The 20,160-nt window shown below is 37.7% G+C and overlaps 1 protein-coding gene across 9 annotated transcripts in view; it reads right to left on the bottom strand.

The window, feature by feature from the left end:
• The window catches only part of LOC141161754 (sodium channel protein type 2 subunit alpha-like), a 254,893-nt gene that overhangs the window by 24,517 nt on the left and 210,216 nt on the right, over positions 1–20,160 (bottom strand). For 5 of the 9 annotated variants that reach the window (XM_073647030.1, XM_073647027.1, XM_073647031.1 and 2 more), the window contains exons 19-21: positions 16,350–16,504; positions 11,717–11,890; positions 7,253–7,375 (exon numbers count right to left, since the gene is read on the bottom strand). In XM_073647030.1, coding sequence (XP_073503131.1) covers positions 7,253–7,375; positions 11,717–11,890; positions 16,350–16,504 — 452 coding nt within the window. Of the gene's footprint in view, positions 1–7,252; positions 7,376–7,652; positions 7,776–11,716; positions 11,891–16,349; positions 16,505–20,160 lie in introns of all 9 variants that reach the window. The other 4 variants (XM_073647029.1, XM_073647035.1, XM_073647033.1 and 1 more) reach the window with 2 other exon arrangements.

The following is a 20,160-nucleotide window of genomic DNA, read 5'->3' as shown; positions in this document are numbered from 1 at the left end:
GGTTTAGGTTTTTTTTCATAATAAATAAACATTATGGGTACAATATATTTTTATTTTTTGGGGATTATTTTTTTCATTTTTTTAAAATATTTTTACAATTTTTTTTTTTCACTTTCCTACATTTTTTTTTACTTTTACACTTTGTCCCACTATGGGACTTTCACTTTTTGCAGCCTGTCAGCCCTGCACACAGGGGAGACATTACTTTGGTCATGCACAGCCCATGACCAAAGTAATTTCCTGCCTCCTGGTGACCCGGATGTTGTCATGACGACATCGGGTCATCATCACAACATCTGTGAGCCGCCGCAGACATCGCTGGAGGCCGGAGAGGAGGTAAGTACCGGCGCTTACTCCCCTCTTGTCCCTGCAATGCTGCGATCGACTTCGATCGCAGCATTGTGGGGGTTAATGTATAGGGAGAGGTGCGGGACCACTCCCTGAACATAGCACTGGGTGTCAGCTGTGACAATCAGCTGACACCCGGCGGCGATCGCCCTGCACCACTTGTGTACAGGCGCAATCGCATTATGCGTAATAGTACGTAGCTGGTCCATAAGTCTCAGGGCACAGCTACATACTATTACTGCCTTGGTTGGAAAGGGGTTAAAGGAGGCTCCATTTAAGAAACTACACCCCTTTCTGAATTCATCTAGGGGTTTAGGGAGCATTTTTAAGCAACAGGTGCTTCATAGCATTTTATACCATTGGGACATGAAAACAAAAAATTAAATTTTTTACACTAAAAAGTTGCTTTAGCCCCAAAAGTTTCTTTTGTTGTAAGGAGTAGCAGGAAAAAATAGATATCATAATTTGTTTCACAATGTCTCACAAATTCTGCAATAAACCATATGTTGTCGGAAATTACTGTTTGGGCACATGTCAGGGCTGTTTTCGAGCAAATATTTGGCTGGAATTGATTGTGGGCATGATGACACAATTGCAGGGCCCCCGAGGTGCCAAAACAGCAGAAATTCTACACTCCCCCCAATGAATTCATCTAGGGCTGTAGTGCGCATTTTGGACCCACAAGTGCTTCACAGAATTGTATGACATTGCAACGTGAAACATAAAAAATTGTGTTTTTTTCCACTGAAATGTTACTTGAGCCCCAGATTTTTTATTTTCATAAGGGGTAATAGGAGAAAATAGATTCCATAATTTGTAACACAATTTCTCCTGAGTACGCCAATACCCTGAATGGGGTCAGAAGTTAATGTTCAGGCACACTGCAAAACTCAGACGGAAAGGATCAACAAATGAAGTACAGATTTTGCTGGAATTTTTTACAGGTGCCATGTCACATTATCAGAGCCCCAGAGGGGCCAGAGTAGCAGAGCTACAACAGTTTAGATGAACTGTGGAGCTCAGAAGGAAAGGGGTAGGGGTCATCTTGCCTTCAAAATGTGTATTTTGCAGAATTTTTAGATAGAACCATGCCACTTTCCAGAGACCTTGGCTGACTAGTAGTGCGGAAATCCCTATTTTTCCATTGACAGATGCTACATCTAAATGGGAGTTTGTCTTTTGTGGGAAGAGATGAAGTTTTTATTGATAATATTTTGGATCACATTTAAGATCAGGTTCACATTAATCCTGTGTCCATGCAAAGCACTTAAAAAATGATTCAGACAGATCTATTTACTATAATGAGGCACATGACGACATTTTTGGACCATCATTAAGTAGGTGGGTAGATATTTTTGGCACCTGTTTGTACAATGAAATTAGCTTTGATTTCATGACTTTTAACGAGATTGTGCACACTAATTAAAAATATTGATATATGGATTTAAATTGTCCTGCACTGACTATGAGTAACAATTCTGGAGAGGTTTTTATAAGTAACCCTATCTTCCGCTTATGTTGTGTTTACATTTAATTGAAAGAAAAACTGAGGTTTAGTTTTTTTCTTTACTGAGATAGCAGATGAAAGTTGATGCTCATAATGTTTTATGGATAACTGTAACTGTAATTTCATGTGAACTTGCAGCAGAATGTCTCTGCCTCTAACTCCTCCCTACTTCCTTCCCTCCTCCCATCTCCATAGAATCTTATAAGTAACAGCTGCCATCGCCTATCTCAATAATGGGAAAATCTGTCTTCATTGAAGACAGATTTTATCCATGACCTGAGAATTAAAAATCAATCCAAGAGGAGAAAGAAAAAGATTTCTTTAAAACCTATATTACAAAGTTGCTAATTTTCATGCATACTATTGATTTATGAGTTAAAAATTAAAACAATGTTTTTTTAGCATGCTACATGTAGGTTAATTCTGCCTAAATTAATCCCTAAAACTAATTACCCATGTTAGGAAGGCTCTACCTTCAAGGTATTTTAACTTCAGTTTGTACTACCTCTGTTTGTATGTACAAAATCATGCGCTGCTCAAGGGTTAAAAAAACATTTTTGTTGCAAAGGTCCCTTGACAATACATTAATCATGGGATGTCCTAATGCAATGACCTTCAGCAATCAGCTGTAATTTGTGCAAAGTCTTCACATTCAGTGCCACCCCCACACAATTGAAGCGTTACACGGTTCTTTTTTCTTTTAGTCCTCCAGATCGAGAGATGTTCTTTGTAGCCACTCTATTCTATATACTAAATGAGGATCCTATACAAAGACCCCCTGACGGTAATCCAAAATTCCCTAATAAAGTACTTGAAAATAGTTTTCTAGACCAGACATTCCCTTCCTTTGGAGTATATTTTCTTTATATTTGTCTTGAAGGAATCAGTATGCCCATGGGCTAGTGTTCTAACATCTCAAGCCAGTGGTTCTCAATAGAACAAATCAAATCACATATTTGGTCCTGAGGAAAACTCAAACATTCATTGCTGGGGGACATCGCCTCTGGTGAAGAAAACCTCCATGTGATTCAAGAAAATAACACGAGACTTCTTCAATATTAAAAATAACACCTACTGTAGTTATCAAATATTAGTCGTTGGAAAATACTTATTGTGATTGGATTGTCAAATGGACTGGAAGTTTGAAATACCATTTAATTTTGAGTGCAATCCAGTGAGCATGCATATCTGACACTTCAACTTTAATTATTTTTTTTTTAAAGTTGAGTTGTCTGTTGTCTTTCAATCCAAGCAGTGTGTGACATGCTTACGTGTCTTACTGTTAAATGCATGCATTGAAATATTGCTGATTAAATCAATGGAGACTTTTGCTGCACATTCAGATTAAAGTACACAAAAATCTAAAACAATACACAATCCTATATCACATATTACCCTTTAGTGTGTTTTGTAGTGTCTGTCATGTTTTGTTTGAGGTTTAACCTAAATTCCATAGTAATTATGTTGTACAGATGTAGCTTTTCCAAACATGATATCTTCTTGATGCCGAAAAGTTTAAACCTACACCTACCTTGACATGTTCACTTGGTTGTGCTACGTTAAAGACCTGACGATAAGCATAAATATGTAAAAAAAAATCATGGTGAAAATGTCCTTTTTCTCCTGAATTTGGAATTATTTTTCTTTTGTTCCTGCACCTGTCAGTTCCTAAGATATGGCACTCTTTTTTCCGTATAAAAATGTAGTTTTGTTACGAAAGGGGCATGGTCATCAAGTTGATGCCTACAGAGAAAAGTTGAGGATCACGCCCCCTTAGTTAACAATAATATATTTACATACAAGGTAGAGAAGATCATATCTGGAACAGAGAGGCAAAATTTAATTATTGTTAAGTGACAGGTTCTCTTTAATATTAAGTTGTACGTTAAGTTAAAAAATGCTACATCTGTACGGTTAGTTATAGCTCTAATTTTGTTTTCTAATGTTGCTCGTACAATTGAATTTATAGATCATTTTATTGAAGACTGACATACCATACTGACTTCTAATATTACTAATAGAAATAAACATTATTATAATAAAGTAATTGATGTGTAAAAGTATTTTCAACTTTTAAAAAATTATACTTTTTTTCTAATATTATTCTTTAACACTTTTATACCATATATACTGCATATTAAAAATGGCATCATATGTTATACAGAAGTGACGAGAAACTAACTGTAAAAAAAAAAAAAAGAATAATCTCTCCATAGTCCAATGTTATAAAACAAATGTTTGTAATTTTTTATCATTTAATAATGTTAAATATTCTTAAAGAAAATGCTGTGTATTTATTCTTGCTAATTTTAAATATTCTTAAAGAAAATGCTATATATTTACTCTTGCTAATTTTAAATATTCTTAAAGAAAATGCTGTGTATTTATTCTTGCTAATTTTAAATATTCTTAAAGAAAATGCTGTATATTTATTCTTGATAATTTTTGTTGTACAAATTTGGAGAAAAATGTGTTTTTTTTTTTTTTATTAGTTTAGATTACCGTAAGTAATATTCACATTTAATTCTACCTTCACTTAAAAAATTAACCCTAAACAAGTTATGTCATGGCAAACAATACTGTAACCTATGTCTAAAGTCAGTTCGCGAATAAGTTCATAGCTGCAGGAAATAAAAAGAAGAGACTATATCTATTTAATATTGAATTTGTTTTCTTAGTATTTTATATACATATATACAGTACATATATATATATATATATTTTTTTTTTGTCAGTCATCAGATATTTACAGAGAATGAAAAATAAAATTGATATTTTATGACTTGAGAGTAAAAATAATGAATTAACGCAATAGTTGTTTGATCGGTTTTAAACTATACCAACAGTGATTCACCACATATGACATGGCGACAGACAGTGGTCTAGGAATATTTTTGTATATTTAGGAGTCATTCAGGTTAACATCAACAATGTATCCATGCTTCGGATGAAATACATTTACTTTCTGATAGCTGGAAGACTTAGATATTGAATTAAAGGGTCTATTAAACAGAAATGTTTCAATATGTGGACCCTACAATCTACTGTTAGGACAAACGGTATTTACCAGGACATACACCTCAAGGAATTTTTGTAATACAACCAATGATTCTTGTGTAAGTATAAGTATAATACAATGTCTTCGTATGGACCTGCTACTGGCACACGGATGTTATTTCCTGGGAAGTTTCATACCTTTAATTAATATTAATAATGTTGTGCAATAGTTTTATCAGCTCATTAATAACTAACTTATTATTAAATTGTATTTTGTAAAATATAGTACTAATCAGGGCTTTAAAAAAAAGTGCAAAAAAATATTTTTATGTAATTATATCTTGATGTTGCTGCATACATAGCCATATTATTTAGCCATAAATCAGGTAATATATACCTGAAATGTTCCTTTTTTTAGGGCTAACTGCTCATAATACAAAAAAAAATATGAATAGCTATAAATGGAAAGTAACTAATTGTTCCGCTTTTTTTCAGTGCACTGATATACTGTATCTACTGGGAATCTACCGACACTATGAATGGCAATGCCCCAAGCATTGTTGAAGAGGTTCTCCACTACTATAGATAATGCCCCAATGTATTTAAATGGTGTAAATGGCGCAGTTGCTGACCACTCACAGGCATCACGTGACCCCCGGCTGCAGGCTCCTCTGGCATCCGCTCACAGGCATCGGGCGTGACCCAGTGACACGCTCCCCGCTGAGTGATAGGCTGTAGGCGGAGTTTCCCCACGCGTCACAGCCCAGCATTCACCGCGCGCTTTCCCTCTCCTCATTCATTGGGAGTAGAGCACGGTGGATGCTGGGCTGCGATGCACGGTGAAACCCCACCCACAGCCCATCTTTAAGGGGGTGCACATCATTATGTAACGCCCAGCTGCAGCCGGACATCGGAGCCGGCTGCAGCCAGGATCACGTGAGGCCTGTGAGCAGCCAGCGATAGCGTCGCTCACAGGCAAGAAGCACAACGCAAGGTATTTACAAAACAATTTATTTACACCATTTAAATACATTGGGGCATTATCTATAATAGTGGACAACCTCTTAAGGTATGTTCACATTACTTTTTTTTCTCATTATTTTCGAGAATGTGCGCTCCTAAAAATGCGGAAAAAGCAGTCACAAAATGTTCAAAAGAACTTATTTTTTTCCTATTAAAAACAATTTGCTGTTCATATTTTCAGGCTTATCAGCATTTTTTAAATACCGTATGTTGCGGACTATAAGACACACCGAACCATAAGACGCACCCCAGATTTTGATTAGGAAATTATGAGAACATTTTTTTAATGTGTCAAATGGGTGTCCGTCTTACAGTCCAAATTTAGCTTACTGGGGAGGGTGGCGGCAGGGTCATCACTGCAGGGAACCGACGGCAGGAGTGAGTCGATGCTTTGGGACCTGGGCTGGAAGGAGGGGGTGCCTCCTGCCTCCCGTAACCCACTCCACCGCCGTTCCCCGGTAAGCTATATTTGGCCTATAAGACGCACATTTTTCTCCCAGAGTTGAGGGAAAAAAGTGAGTCTTACAGTCCGCAAAATATGCTACTTCAGGCTTTAAAAAACACCAAGTATTTTAAAGAAGTGGCATGTTCATTCTTCAGGTATTTTACACTAAGAAGCTATTCCATACTTTACAATAGAAATCATTGTGAAAAATGTTGTCTGTAGGCATTTACGAATCAAAAAAACGCTAGCATTTTATCCACTGCTTAATAGATGTTAAAAAAAAAACATCCAAAAAAGAGCTAAAAAAAGTACTGAAAAAATATTTATGGAAAACACTAACGGAAATATTAGCAAAATGTTAACAAAAACATTGTAACGTTGGCGTTTCCTGCAGTGGTTTCCGTGTGAAAAACTTGATCTTTTTAATTGCCATAATAAAATGCAGTGTAAACATACCCTTACTCTCCATTCAAGCACATAGGTCCACGTAATATAAAAACAGCCAAGACATGGCCACATCTCACAAGGAGGAACAGATCTAAGACAACCTTTCATAAAAAGAAAAAGGTGGTTGTCCCCTTGGATGAATTGCTGGCTTCTGTAATGTAAAGTGTGCCCAAATAAACTAAACTAACAACAATATTGTCTATTTTCTATGGACTGTTAGATTTAATATAAGTTGTGTGATTGAGGAAAAAAATAAGTACTATTTCTGTTGAATAGACTCAATCATGAGCAAAGCCGGTACATGTGGTAGCGTATGATTTTTGCGATGTGTTGAAGCATCCTGTCCAATATCTGTTAATAGCGAACAGTACTTATGAGGTTATCGCAGCATCTCTGCATGGATTTATCATTCCTTGTGCTTGTTCTCACATGCATGATTTCTTTCTATGCATGCATTAATTTCAAGGCCTTTACAGTTATCTTACCCTCATCCCTTCAAACCGTGACAGGGCCCTCAGAGGTCTCAATGCCCTTAGTGTCCTAAGGGACTTTATAGCCCCTAATTCTGAGTAGCCCAAGGCATTAGCTATTAAGCTAACCAAAGATACCTATACAAAAACACAAAAGTAATAAACTCATTGGTTTTCCCAAATCTTAAATCATTCAGTGCATCATATACCAATGGCTTATTCAGAAGATGATGCCGGTAGTCCTCTCTGCCAAATACCTAAAATCTTCAAAAAAAAATGAAATATTGTGAAAATTATAGCCCACCTGTTGGTGAAATATTGGTTAGTATTCTTACCATAAATTGAATCCTGAACACATTAAAACGGGAACCTAGAGAAAAAAAAGAATGTCCCTATCTGTATATTTGGGTCTTACCCTTATGCCTTCAAATCTTGATAATGCACGTAGAGGTCTCAGTGCTCTCAAGGTCCTTAGAGACTTAATAGCGGCTAGTTGATCATACCCGAGCGCGACCGCCAAAAGGGATATGATTGAAATCTGTTCAGAATTAATGGCATTATTAATCACGGCCTTATTTTTATAGTAGGCCTGAGTAATATATGTTTTTTTTGTTTTTTTTTAAATATATGGTATATTTTGTTGACCATTTTGATATTTGTTTTGTATCATGTTAAGTTGGAAATAAAAAAAAAAGTTTATAAGAAAACTAAATAAAACCAGCAAAAGGTTTAGCGTGAAAGAGACAAAATAATAAAAAAGGCCTATTTTTGTTTTATTATAGCGACTAAGTTAATTTAGGTACTATGTTTTTTTTTACATTGTGTGCCTCACCATATCCTCAATTTTATGATTTTTTTTTATTTTGTAAAGTTAAAATTTAAAATATCTTATTGACAGTCCTGTTTCTATCTGTTAAGATGGACTCTTTCACTATATTTTTTTATTTAAACTGAGTACTTTCTCCATTTGGAGCTGCTCCATTAATTCTGAAACTGATTTTTTTCATGTTCCCCTCCATTTCAAAGTTAAGCCGACCCCAGTAATAACAAGTTTCCAATATGCAAATTTCCACCAACTTCCACCAAGTAGATATATACAACAGACATTCTCTGTGGGAGTTTTCTTTCTCTACTCTATGACATTGGTCAATTTAAACATGGCTGCGTCATAAAGGAGAAAAAGCAAAAGTCCATAGAGAAGGTCAAAACTGCAGCCTGTCTCAGCATGTTCTCCTGAGATGAGACTTGTACCACTTGAATATTATGAGAACTCTGCAGTCATGGTGTTCCTTCCTGTTATTGGAGAACCAAAGCCAAGGAGAGCAGCAGTGCTGAACACTCGACAGTGTTAGAAGAGACGCGATGATTCTCACCTGTGCTCCGGCTCTCCAGCACTGCTGCTGTCCTCTGCTCAGCACTCCAACAGTTGGAAGGGACACAGCGACTGTGGAGTGAGAACATGCTGATCTAGGCTGCAGCTGTGACCTTTTCTTTGGGCATTTACTTTTCCCCTCTATGCCTTGGCTGTATATTGATTGGCCAGCAATGTAGAGGAGAAAAAGAAAACGCCCACAGAGAAGTTCTGTGGTATACACCCAGTAGGTGAAGTGAAAGTTTACATATTGGGCATTCTTAATGGCTGGGGGCATAACTTTGTAATAGAGAGGCACCAAAAAAAAAGAACACTTTTTGAAGTCAAGATGCAGAACAGTTGAAAGAGGTGTTCAGTTTAAATTAAAAAAAAAAACAGTGTAAGGTACCCTAAAAATATTGTGGTCAAAACTGTTTTTCAAAAATATTTTCAAAAAGTTTCCCAGGCATGCTTCTAACTAAAAAGTATTTTTTTGGGGCGGTTGATAAACGTGATTAGACTAGAAATAATTTTTATATAATTCCACTATAATTCTGTATAAGAAAATAAAGAGGTAATTATTCAAGAGGAAGGAAAATTTGTGCTTTAGGGTTAAAATAACACAATATTTAAAATCAATAAAAAAGTAGGAAAAAAAATATGATTTACTTTTTGATGCCTAGACAAGATATTGGGAAAGATGACCTATCCAAAAACTTTAACTAGGAATATTTATTGGGCAAATATACATTATTTTTTTCCCTATCACAAAAGCAATGAAAGCAAGCAGTATAAATTATAAAATCAAATGATATAAAGATAATATTGTTTCTGAAAACTTAAAAGAAAACAAAAATTATTTGCGTGTATTCACAGAAAAAAAAAATTCAATTCTAATGAAAGATTTGGTTTTACAGATGGAACACAAATCAGAAAACAAAAATAATAATTAAAAATAAAAAAATAAAAATAAATGAGGTGCACCACAATAAAACCACATTTTAAACAAATCACAGCACTCTCATAGGTCCTTTCATTAGAATCATACTGCAAGCAGTGATCGAATGTGCAACTGATATTTTATAGAAAAACATATTTCAAAAGAATAAAATTCTCTCCATATAAGATAATTAATATCATTTTTTTATGTATTCTTATAAGTTATATATTTTATTATTTTTTTGTTAAGTAATATAGTCCTTATAAAATGAAATAGTAAATATATATTCGACCACTGCTTGCCACAAACAATGGTTTAGGGCCAATAATGCAGCTGATTAACATACCCGCTACTGAAAAATTTTAGCACCATTGATTCCTTTGCAACTGGCACTCAACCTTAATGTTTCTGATTACCCTTCAGTCTTCTTCATATAGCCTTGATGAAAAAGTATGTGTTATTAGTCACAGTACTTACCATGTACTGTTGATGCAAAGGGGGGAATACCTGAAGTATTTTAAAACGTAATTTTCTTTATTTTTTTAACCAAAAACATTTATTGCCTTTTCTTGTCAAACCTTAAATCCCACAAAAAAACAATATAAATGTCTTATAATCCAAAAAACACCGATTGACCATATCTTCTAGGCCATGCATAGTTTTTTTTTGTTATAGAATTCAGTTATGCCCAAAAATATAACTTTTGTCCTTTGTAGTTTATTTGCTCTCTATAAAATGCTTCAAAAGCCACATCTCAATGAAATCTAAAAAAAAGGTGCAGAGGGTAAAAAAATAAGCTAAATTACCAGAAACCTATATGAGTAACCCTGTGAGATTTACTCAAAAGAGAGGGCTGCGGCTAGAGATGAGCGAACTCGGGGTTCATACTGGACACCTAGTGTCTGGTGCTGAACTCCGAACATAGACTTCTCGCGGAAGTCATTTTTACAGTTCGGGAGTTCCGGGAGGAGAAAGAGATTTTCCAGCTCTAAAGTTTGGGTCCCCATTAATTTCTATAGGGTTAATGTTCAAGTTCGGGTACAGTTCTGATACCCAAACCAAACTTTGGACTAAAGTTCAGTCGAACCCAATGAACCCAAACTTCCACGGGTCCGCTCATCCCTAGCTGTGGCATTTTGCTGATCGCTGTAGATCGCATGTAGTGATGATAACTAGTGTTGAGCGAATTTGGTCGGCATTTCAAATTCAGGTTTATCTTCAGGGTTCCAGCTTGTTCGCGCCAAAAAATCAGCTCCACCCATGAACATCCCTGATTTGCCACACTGTCACGCAGCTGTTATCTCCGTGACAGCGTGGCAGATCAGGGATGTTCATGGGCGGAGCCGATTTTTTGGCGACGAACAAATTTGCTCAACACTAATGATTACCTTTCCTAAAGATTTCAATGTTAAACCCAAGAAAGCCCCTTTAAAACTATTTGTGGCACCTTTAGTTTGGCAAGTAAGGGAAGATTTATTAATGTAGTTACAAAATATTAGTCTCTAAAACCAATAAAGTAAAGTAAATTTGCATTTCATAATCAAATTCATATGAAATCTTTTTGTCATTCACTGAAAAGAACTTCAAATCTAGATCTATTAATTGTTGAAAAGTGGTTGGCGGTCAACTGTATCATGGTAATTGTTTATCAGTATACAAGAGTGGAGGGAGAACTGGCTTATACAATATACATAAATGTAAAAAAAATTATAAATAAAAGCAACAAAACTAGCGGAGAAACATAAATTTCCACATAAAGGGTTATTTAAAACCTAAAAATGTAATTTTGAATTTTTAAATATCACGAGAGCAAAAAAAGGTCACATGTAAAATTTTGTAGTAGAAATAATCAAATTCTCACAATGTGACATATAAACAATAGCAATAAAAAGTAGTGGACGGTGTACATTGCTACATGTATATAAAAAAAATCAATCAAAAATTAGTAAAAAAGTAAGTTTAGTACAATTGTTAAAATAATTTCACCCTTTTTTCATCAGATTAGAGATATAAAACTACTTTACACTTTCTACAGATTAAGGTCTATTCTAAGCATTTTTCTAAGCACTATTCCTATAAGCATTACTTTATAAATTAAATACAACATTTATTTTGAATATTTTTTGACTTGGTTATCATAAGTATTTCATTAAGTATTTGGTTGTAATTAATTATTATTGATACCTACATCAACAATCAGGAAGTCCAGCCAGCACCAGGCATTGGTGAAATATTTGGCAAATCCATAGGCCACCCATTTCAGAAGCATTTCAAGAATAAAGATATATGTGAACACCTTGTCAGCATATTCCAGCATGGTCTTAATTGTTTTCCGCTGCTCAATGTAAATGTCTTCAAAAGCCTAAAATTTACAAAGTAACATTAAATTCAGTTAAAACTGCATAAATACATTTCACATTTCATATACATAAATGTAATTTAAAGTGAAACTCCAGACAAAAATTAAAAAGTCCACTTTTAGGCTGCGTTCCCACAATGATCTTTTGGTGAGGTTTTGATGTTGCAGATTTTTTGCACCATTTCTGCACCAGTTAGTAAAATAGGTTACTTGTATTTTTACAAAAATACGCAGCGGAAAAAAATTGCCACAAATGTTCCATAAAATGTTACTTATCTTGTAGGGGGTTGTCCACTACTTAGATATTGTTGACCTATCCAATAGCATAAGTCATCAATATCAGATCAGTAGGGGTCCGACTTCTCCACCAATCAGCTGTTTGCAGCTCTGGTGGCTGTATGCACACAGTGTACGGAACCGGAACATCACAGCTCCATACACTGTGTACATATAGCCACCAGAGCTGCAAGCAGCTGATTGGTGGGGAAGTCGGACTCCTACTCTGCCATTCTAATGCGCTGCAACTCAACTACATTTGAAGTGAATAGGAGCTGAGTTATAGTACCTGAGAATGACCACTACACAGTGTTTGGAGCTGTGCTGTTTCGGCTCTGTACACTGTGTACATCTGGCCACCAACGCACAGTTGATAGGTGTTGCTAGAGTTGGAGCGAAATTCTTCGCAGTCGCAGTAATCTGTGGCCAATGGACAGGAGTCTTGAGAACCGCCTACTACTTGACGGAATACATGGCTCTTCTTTTAATTAGCCGACCTGGCACAATTTCACTTGTCATACCACAACGATGACGTTGCACCAAGCTAATCAAAAGAAGAGTCTTCAAGTAGAAGGTGGTTCTAAGAACTCCTATTCAGAGACCCCAGAATACTGATGAGGCCAATCGGCAGGTCCTGAGTATCCATTTGCACCAAGTCTAGATGTATTATTTTCCATGGTGGCTGCTCAAGTCAGTTCTGCTCAGTGGTCAAGTGGCTCTGGTCAGCTGCAGACTTGCAAAAAACAAAACATCATGGTGGTAAAAAACTTTCACCAATTGTTTTATGTTGAACAAGACATACAATGTACTAGTAGCTGCAGAGCGGAATAAAACATTTTTTTCGTTTGTCTTCTGTTTTATTTTGACTTTCCATTGTAGAGATATTGTTTAATCAACTTGACCTGGACCCGTCGTCCATTGATTTCCCCTCACCTCCTGCACGTAGCCTGCATGTCCCGTGTATCACAATAAAGGACTGTTTTTTAGGAAACTGTAAGTGCTGCTTTTCTTCGTCTTGAATTATTTTTATTTAATCAATCTATTTGGCACCTAATGAGTTAACTTTTTTAAATGTCCAAATTTTCAGACAGTTTTCACTGAGGGCATGTACTTCATCTCCCTGTATGATGCTGACTAGTCATAAGCAGGCAACACTCAAAGGAAAGCACACACCCCACAATAGCTTAGAGCAGATTTTTCAGTGGGTGAGATGTAATTATGCAGCATTGTTCTCTTGGTCTAACCTCCTGCACGATTCAGTGTAAGGAAGGAGCAGTGCAGCTGAGTTTAGCTGTGTCACATTACAAACCCTTCTATAACTCTCCCGATTACTGAGTGTGTCAGTATTATACTTATGCCTGTTGTGCTCAAACAACTTGTATTCGCTCTGCAGTGAAATCAGGCTGTCATTATATGTCTCACACATGAGACTTCTGGACAACTCCTGTGTGAGATGTAATGAGACCTTGGTATGATGTCACTGCAGTGTGACTTATCTCTGGACAGGCAGTGTGAGGGAATAAGCAGTACAGCAGAGGTGACAGTGCAAGGGGAGGGGGAGAGCTGACAGAACGGTTTGTAATGTGACAGCTAAACTCAGCTGCACTGACTGTTGCCCCACAGGGGCCTTATCTGAAAAGTGTTAGTCATCTGTGCTTTATAACCATGTAGGAGGTTAGACCAGAGGATCAGGGCTGTATCACTACATCTTACACAGTGAGAATCTTACTCTAACCCAGGGGTCTCAAACATGCGGCCCGCGGGCCGCATGCGGCCCCTGAGGCTGCTTTATGCGGCCCGCAGGCACAGACCCCTTGACGATCCCGACCTGGTCCAGGAGGAGCCGCCGACAGCAGCGCTGAATTGCCACACAGAGACTGTTTCCCAGCACTGCATTTCCAATGCCAGCCGCTGGCCAATCAGAGGCCAGCAGCTGATATCTGCGTGTCGGCGCAGCGAGTATGACGTCATTGCCATATGCAGATGTCAGCTGCTGGCCTCTGATTGTCCGGCAGCTGACATTGAAAATGCTGTGCTGGGAGACAGTATCTGTGCGGCAATGCAGCGCTGCTGTCGGCGGCTCCTCCTGCACCAGGTCGGGATCGTCAAGAGGTCGGACTCTGTGGTGCCTGCGGGCCACATCTGCAGGAAGGCCGCCGAGGGAACGGAGGACAGGTGAGAATCATCTTTTTTTTTATCTATTTTATGTGTGTGAAGAACAGGGGGCACATAGCCACAAGAGGGGACCTGGATGGGGCACATAGCCACAGGATGGGGACCTGGATGGGGCACATAACCACAAGATGGGGACCTGGATGGGGCACAGAGCCACAAGAGGGGACCTGGATGGGGCACATAGCCACAGGATGGGGACCTGGATGGGGCACATAGCCACAAGAGGGGACCTGGATGGGGCACATAGCCACAGGATGTGGACCTGGATGGGGCACATAGCCACAAGATGGGGACCTGGATGGGGCACAGAGCCACAAGATGGGGACCTGGATGGGGCACAGAGCCACAAGATGGGGACCAGAGCCACAAGATGGGGACCTGGATGGGGAACATTGCCACAGGATGGGGACCTGGATGGGGCACATAGCCCCAAGATGGGGACCTGGATGAGGCACATTAGTACAAGATGGGCGCCAGGATGGGGAACGTTGCCACAGGATGGGGACCTGGATGGGGCACATAGCCACAGGATGGGGACCTGGATGGGGCACATTAGTACAAGATGGGGACTTGGATGGGGAACATTACTACAAGATGTTTTCCATTATTACTATATGATGCTAATTGTAAGACAATATTACTGTATGTGGCCAATTGGGGGAAATAAAATTGTAAAAAAAATAAAAAATAAAATAAAGCATGAAAAAATATTGGGCACTAAAAATGCTGTTTTATATGTAAACTAAAGTAAACACAAAAAAGTGCACGTTTATTATCGCCACATCCATAACGACCCAAGCTATAAAAAAAATAAACACGGCAAAAATGTTCAAAAGGTGTATACAAAAAAAATTGTATCACTAAAAATGTCACATTGAACAAAGAATGCGGCCCCCAAATTCAAATTTTTTCCATGTGCGGCCCATATACCCAGCCGAGTTTGAGACCCCTGCTCTAACCTATGGTTGGGTGAGCTTTTAATTTCTTTGAGTGTTGCTGCCTGCTTATGATTGGTCAGCCTCACACAGGGAGAAGATGTAAATGCCCCCCAGGGAAGACTGTCTGATAACACCCACTTGGAGTGAATTCCTTAGGTATAATGGAGAGGCGAAATTAAAAAAAAGTTAAATTCTTTTATTCTGCTCTGCACCTGCTATTACATCTTGTTCAACATAAACATTTTGTGAAAGGTCCTCTTTAAGCAAATGATTAAAAGTTGTTTTACTTTTAATTTCTTAAATTGATTGTACACAAGGAAATAAGTAACTTGGTAATATATCTTATAAAAAGACAGATTTTCCCATTTCTGAAATAGGAGATGACAGTTGGTCCTTTTAAACGTCTATGGAGGTGGGGGAGGGGAAAGGAAAAAGGAGGAGCTAGAGGAAAATACATTCAGCTGTAAGTTCTCCTGAAATGACAGTTACAGTTTTCCATAGAACTCCATAGAGTTTCCATAGAGCACCAATAGTCATTTCCTATCTGTGTTCACTGAAGGCTGATTTTGCCCGGGAATTAAGAATTTTGAGACTGAATGGTCAGTCCAGGATTCAAAAGAAACAGATTTCTCTAACAAGATATATTACAAAATATCTTATTTTTAGTAATTTATGGGAAAAAAAACAACAACAAACAACAGTTACTCTTTAACCATTAAGTGAAGATGTAAAACAACATGTAACTGGCCAAAAACTGAGGGTTTTTCGTCTGCAATTTTGCTTACAACAGAAATCACAGTGAAATACATTGTACATGAATACATTTTATTGCTGAAAAATATATATATCTAAAACCATGACTCTAAAAATATCCTCTAGTGGAAAATCAGTGTTTAATAAGCAACAGAAAGGGTTGAAATAAAAAGCCCATGTTTTCTCGTAACAATTAATGGAGAAAGATTGTTTCCTTGGCTTTAAAGACTCTTTGGGTTTAACAATTAAAGTTGATAATTAAAGTGATGCAATCACCCATATTAATAGAAACCACACGAGAGAAGGTTGTAGCCACTTACCAGAGCCCCGCTGCTAAGTAAAATCATGAAGATAATGAAAGTCTCAAACCAGTTGTGCTCTACAATCCGGAAACATGTTTTCCTGAGGTTCCACCACTGCTTTCCTCTCCCCTCTAATGTACTGACATCACAAATCGGGAACTTCCTTATACACCCTGCAATCACAAGAGAGAGGTTACATATTCATCTGTGACTTAATCTGTTGATGACATTCATTCATTTCTTTCTATCTATCTATCTATCTATCTATCTATCTATCTATCTATCTATCTATCTATCTATCTATAGATATTTCCTGCTATCCTAAAATAACTTGTTGATCACTGGGGTCCCATAACTGTGAACGTAACAGGTCCTAAGAACAGAACTTTTTTGTGGGGAAAGTTACAGTAAAACTTGCATTTTATTCATGGAAATCCCTGGTGCTTGTATACATATGAGTCTAGCGGGCGGTCCTACTCAGTGATTTGCAATCTTCCCTCTGTGACTTTACATGCAGTGATAAATGTCAATCGCTGAGTAGGACTCATATGCATACAAACGCCAGGTATTTCAGAGAATAAAACACCAGTTATGTTGAATATTTTCCAACCAAATATACAAAACTCTGCTCAGCTTCTCCTCTATATCGTGCTGTCCACAGATCAGACTGCATGAACGACTTGAAATGTTCCCTTTAAGACCCATTTGGTCAGGCAGCTAATTGGGAACAAGAAATTGTAGTATCTCTCATTTTCAGATTATTGGCCTGTCTAAATATGTCTGACCTATAGCGGATGAAATAAGTATTGAACACGTCACCAATTTTCAAAGTAAATATATTTCTAAAGGTGCTATTGACATGAAATTCTCAACAGATGTTGGAAACAATCCAATCCACACAGGCAAAGAAATCAAACCATAGATATTCATGAATTTAGTTAAGTGTAATAATGAGAAATGACACAGCACAGGGAAGAAAGAGGTGCAAAAAGTCATGGGAAGTCATAACACCAGCTGCAATCTATCAGAAATTAGAAAGCAATCCTGCTCTTTAGTGAAAAATAATATCAGTTGGCTCAATTGATGGCCTAGAAAAGGGTGTCTCATTACCAATGTGCCATAGAAGGAACATCTCATAATGGGTAAAACCAGTGAGCTGTCTCAAGACCTTCACAACCTTATTGTTGCAAAACATACTGATGGCATTTGTTACAGAAGAATTTCTAAACTACTGAAGGTTCCATTGAGCACTGTTGGGGTCATAATCCGGAAGTGGAAAGAACATAATTTCACCATAAACCGGCCACGACCAGGTACTCCTCGCAAGATTTAAGTTAGAAGAGTGAAAATAAATTACCGGAAAAGTTGTTTAAGTGCCAAGGACCACCTGTGGAGGGCTGCAGAAAGACCTGGAATCAGCAGACACAATTATTTTAGAGAAAATAATAAGTAATGCACTCAACCTCCATGCCCTGTATGAACGCTCACCGCGCAAGTCTCCATTGCTGAACAAAAAGCAAGTTCAAGCGCGTTTAAAGTTTGCACAACAACATTTAGACAAGCCTGTAAAATACTGGGAGAATATAGTCTGGTCAAATGAGACCAAAATTGAACTCTTTGGAAGCCATAATACACACCATGTTCGGAGGTCATAAGGCACTGCATATCGAACCAAAAACACAATGCTAACAGTGAAGTTTTGGAGGTGTAGGACATCATGGTGTAGGACTGTTTTTCAGCATACAGGACTGGTAAACTTCATATAATTGAAGGAAGAATGAATGGACAAAAATAATTAGTTCTTGAAAAAAATCTGCTGCCATCTACCAGGATGATGAAGATGAAACGAGGGTGGACAATTAAGCATGGCAATGATCCCAAGCAAACAGCTAAGGAAACTCCCAATTGGTTTCAGAGAAATAAAATAAAGCTGCTAGAATGACTTAGTCAATCACCGGACCTTTATGTAAGGAACTAAAGCTCAGAGTTCATATAAGGAGCCCACGGAACCTTCAGGAATTGAAGAGTGTTTGTGTGGAAGAATGGGCCAAAATCACACCTGAGCAATGAATGTGTCTAGTTTCTCCATACAGAAGGCTTCTTGAAGCTGTCATCACCAACAAAGACTTTTGTACAAAGTATTAAATAAATTTCAGTAAGTGTGTTCAATACTTTTTTCCTGGGTCATTTGTCATTAATACACATAACTTAATTCATGGACATCTATGGTTTGATTTCTTTTCCTGTATGGATTGGTTGTTACTGATATCTGGTGAGAATTTTATGTCAATAGCACCTTTAGAAATATATTTACTTAGAAAACTGGTGATGTGTTCAATACTTATTTCATCCACTGTATGTGCAAAATGGCATAGAAGATTTTAAATAAGGCCCCATATAAGCAGGTGATGTGGTGCCAAGAACATTATATTCTATGTACACAGAACAATTGTATTAACAATCATAGCCTCTGTAATAGATACTTGGAGAGGTTAATGTGAATTCTGATTTAAGGTTTTTCTATATGAATAAAAAAAAGATTATTTGGAGAATGAATTGCTTTTACTCTTTTATACCTTAGGAATTAAAATAAATAAAAAATCCAAATGAGTATTTAAATATGATCCATACTGTGTACATATATATATATATATATATATATATATATATATATAGTACAGACCAAAAGTTTGGACACACCTTCTCATTTAAAGATTTTTCTGTATTTTCCTGACTATGAAAATTGTACATTCACACTGAAGGCATCAAAACTATGAATTAACACATGTGGAATTATATACTTAACAAAAAAGTGTGAAACAACTGAAAATATGTCTTATATTCTAGGTTCTTCAAAGTAGCCACCTTTTGCTTTGGTGACTGCTTTGCACACTCTTGGCATTCTCTTGATGAGCTTCAAGAGGTAGTCACCGGAAATGGTCTTCCAACAATCTTGAAGGAGTTCCCAGAGATGCTTAGCACTTGTTGGCCCTTTTGCCTTCACTCTGCGGTCCAGCTCACCCCAAACCATCTCGATTGGGTTCATGTCTGGTGACTGTGGAGGCAAGGTCATCTGGCGTAGCACCCCATCACTCTCCTACTTGGTCAAATAGCCCTTACACAGCCTGGAGGTGTGTTTGGGGACATTGTCCTGTTGAAAAATAAATAATGGTCCAACTAAACGCAAACCGGATGGAATAGCATGCCGCTGCAAGATGCTGTGGTAGCCATGCTGGTTCAGTATGCTTTCAATTTTGAATAAATCCACAACAGTGTCACCAGCAAAGCACCCCCACACCATCACACCTCCTCCTCCATGCTTCACGGTGGGAACCAGGCATGTAGAGTCCATACGTTCACCTTTTCTGCGTCGCAAAAAGACACAGTGGTTAGAACCAAAGATCTCAAATTTGGACTCATCAGACCAAGCACAGATTTCCACTGGTCTAATGTCCATTCCTTGTGCTCTTTAGCCCAAACAAGTCTCTTCTGCTTGTTGCCTGTCCTTAGCAGTGGTTTCCAAGCAGCTATTTTACCATGAAGGCCTGCTGCACAAAGTCTCCTCTTAACAGTTCTTGTAGAGATGTGTGGCATTAACCTGGTCTCTAATCTGAGCTGCTGTTAACCTGCGATTTCTGAGGCTGGTGACTCGGATAAACTTATCCTCAGAAGCAGAGGTGACTCTTGGTCTTCCTTTCCTGGGGCGGTCCTCATGTGAGCCAGTTTCTTTGTAGCGCTTGATGGTTTTTGCAACTGCACTTGGGGATACTTTCAAAGTTTTCCCAATTTTTCGGACTGACTGACCTTCATTTCTTAAAGTAATGATGGC

This window comes from Phyllobates terribilis, unplaced genomic scaffold (genome assembly GCF_046119375.1).
Source record: "Phyllobates terribilis strain yellow unplaced genomic scaffold, ASM4611937v1 Scaffold_9__5_contigs__length_417890890, whole genome shotgun sequence".
In the NCBI taxonomy this organism is placed as follows: Eukaryota; Metazoa; Chordata; class Amphibia; order Anura; family Dendrobatidae; genus Phyllobates; species Phyllobates terribilis.
This window is presented reverse-complemented; position numbering and strand designations above follow the sequence as displayed.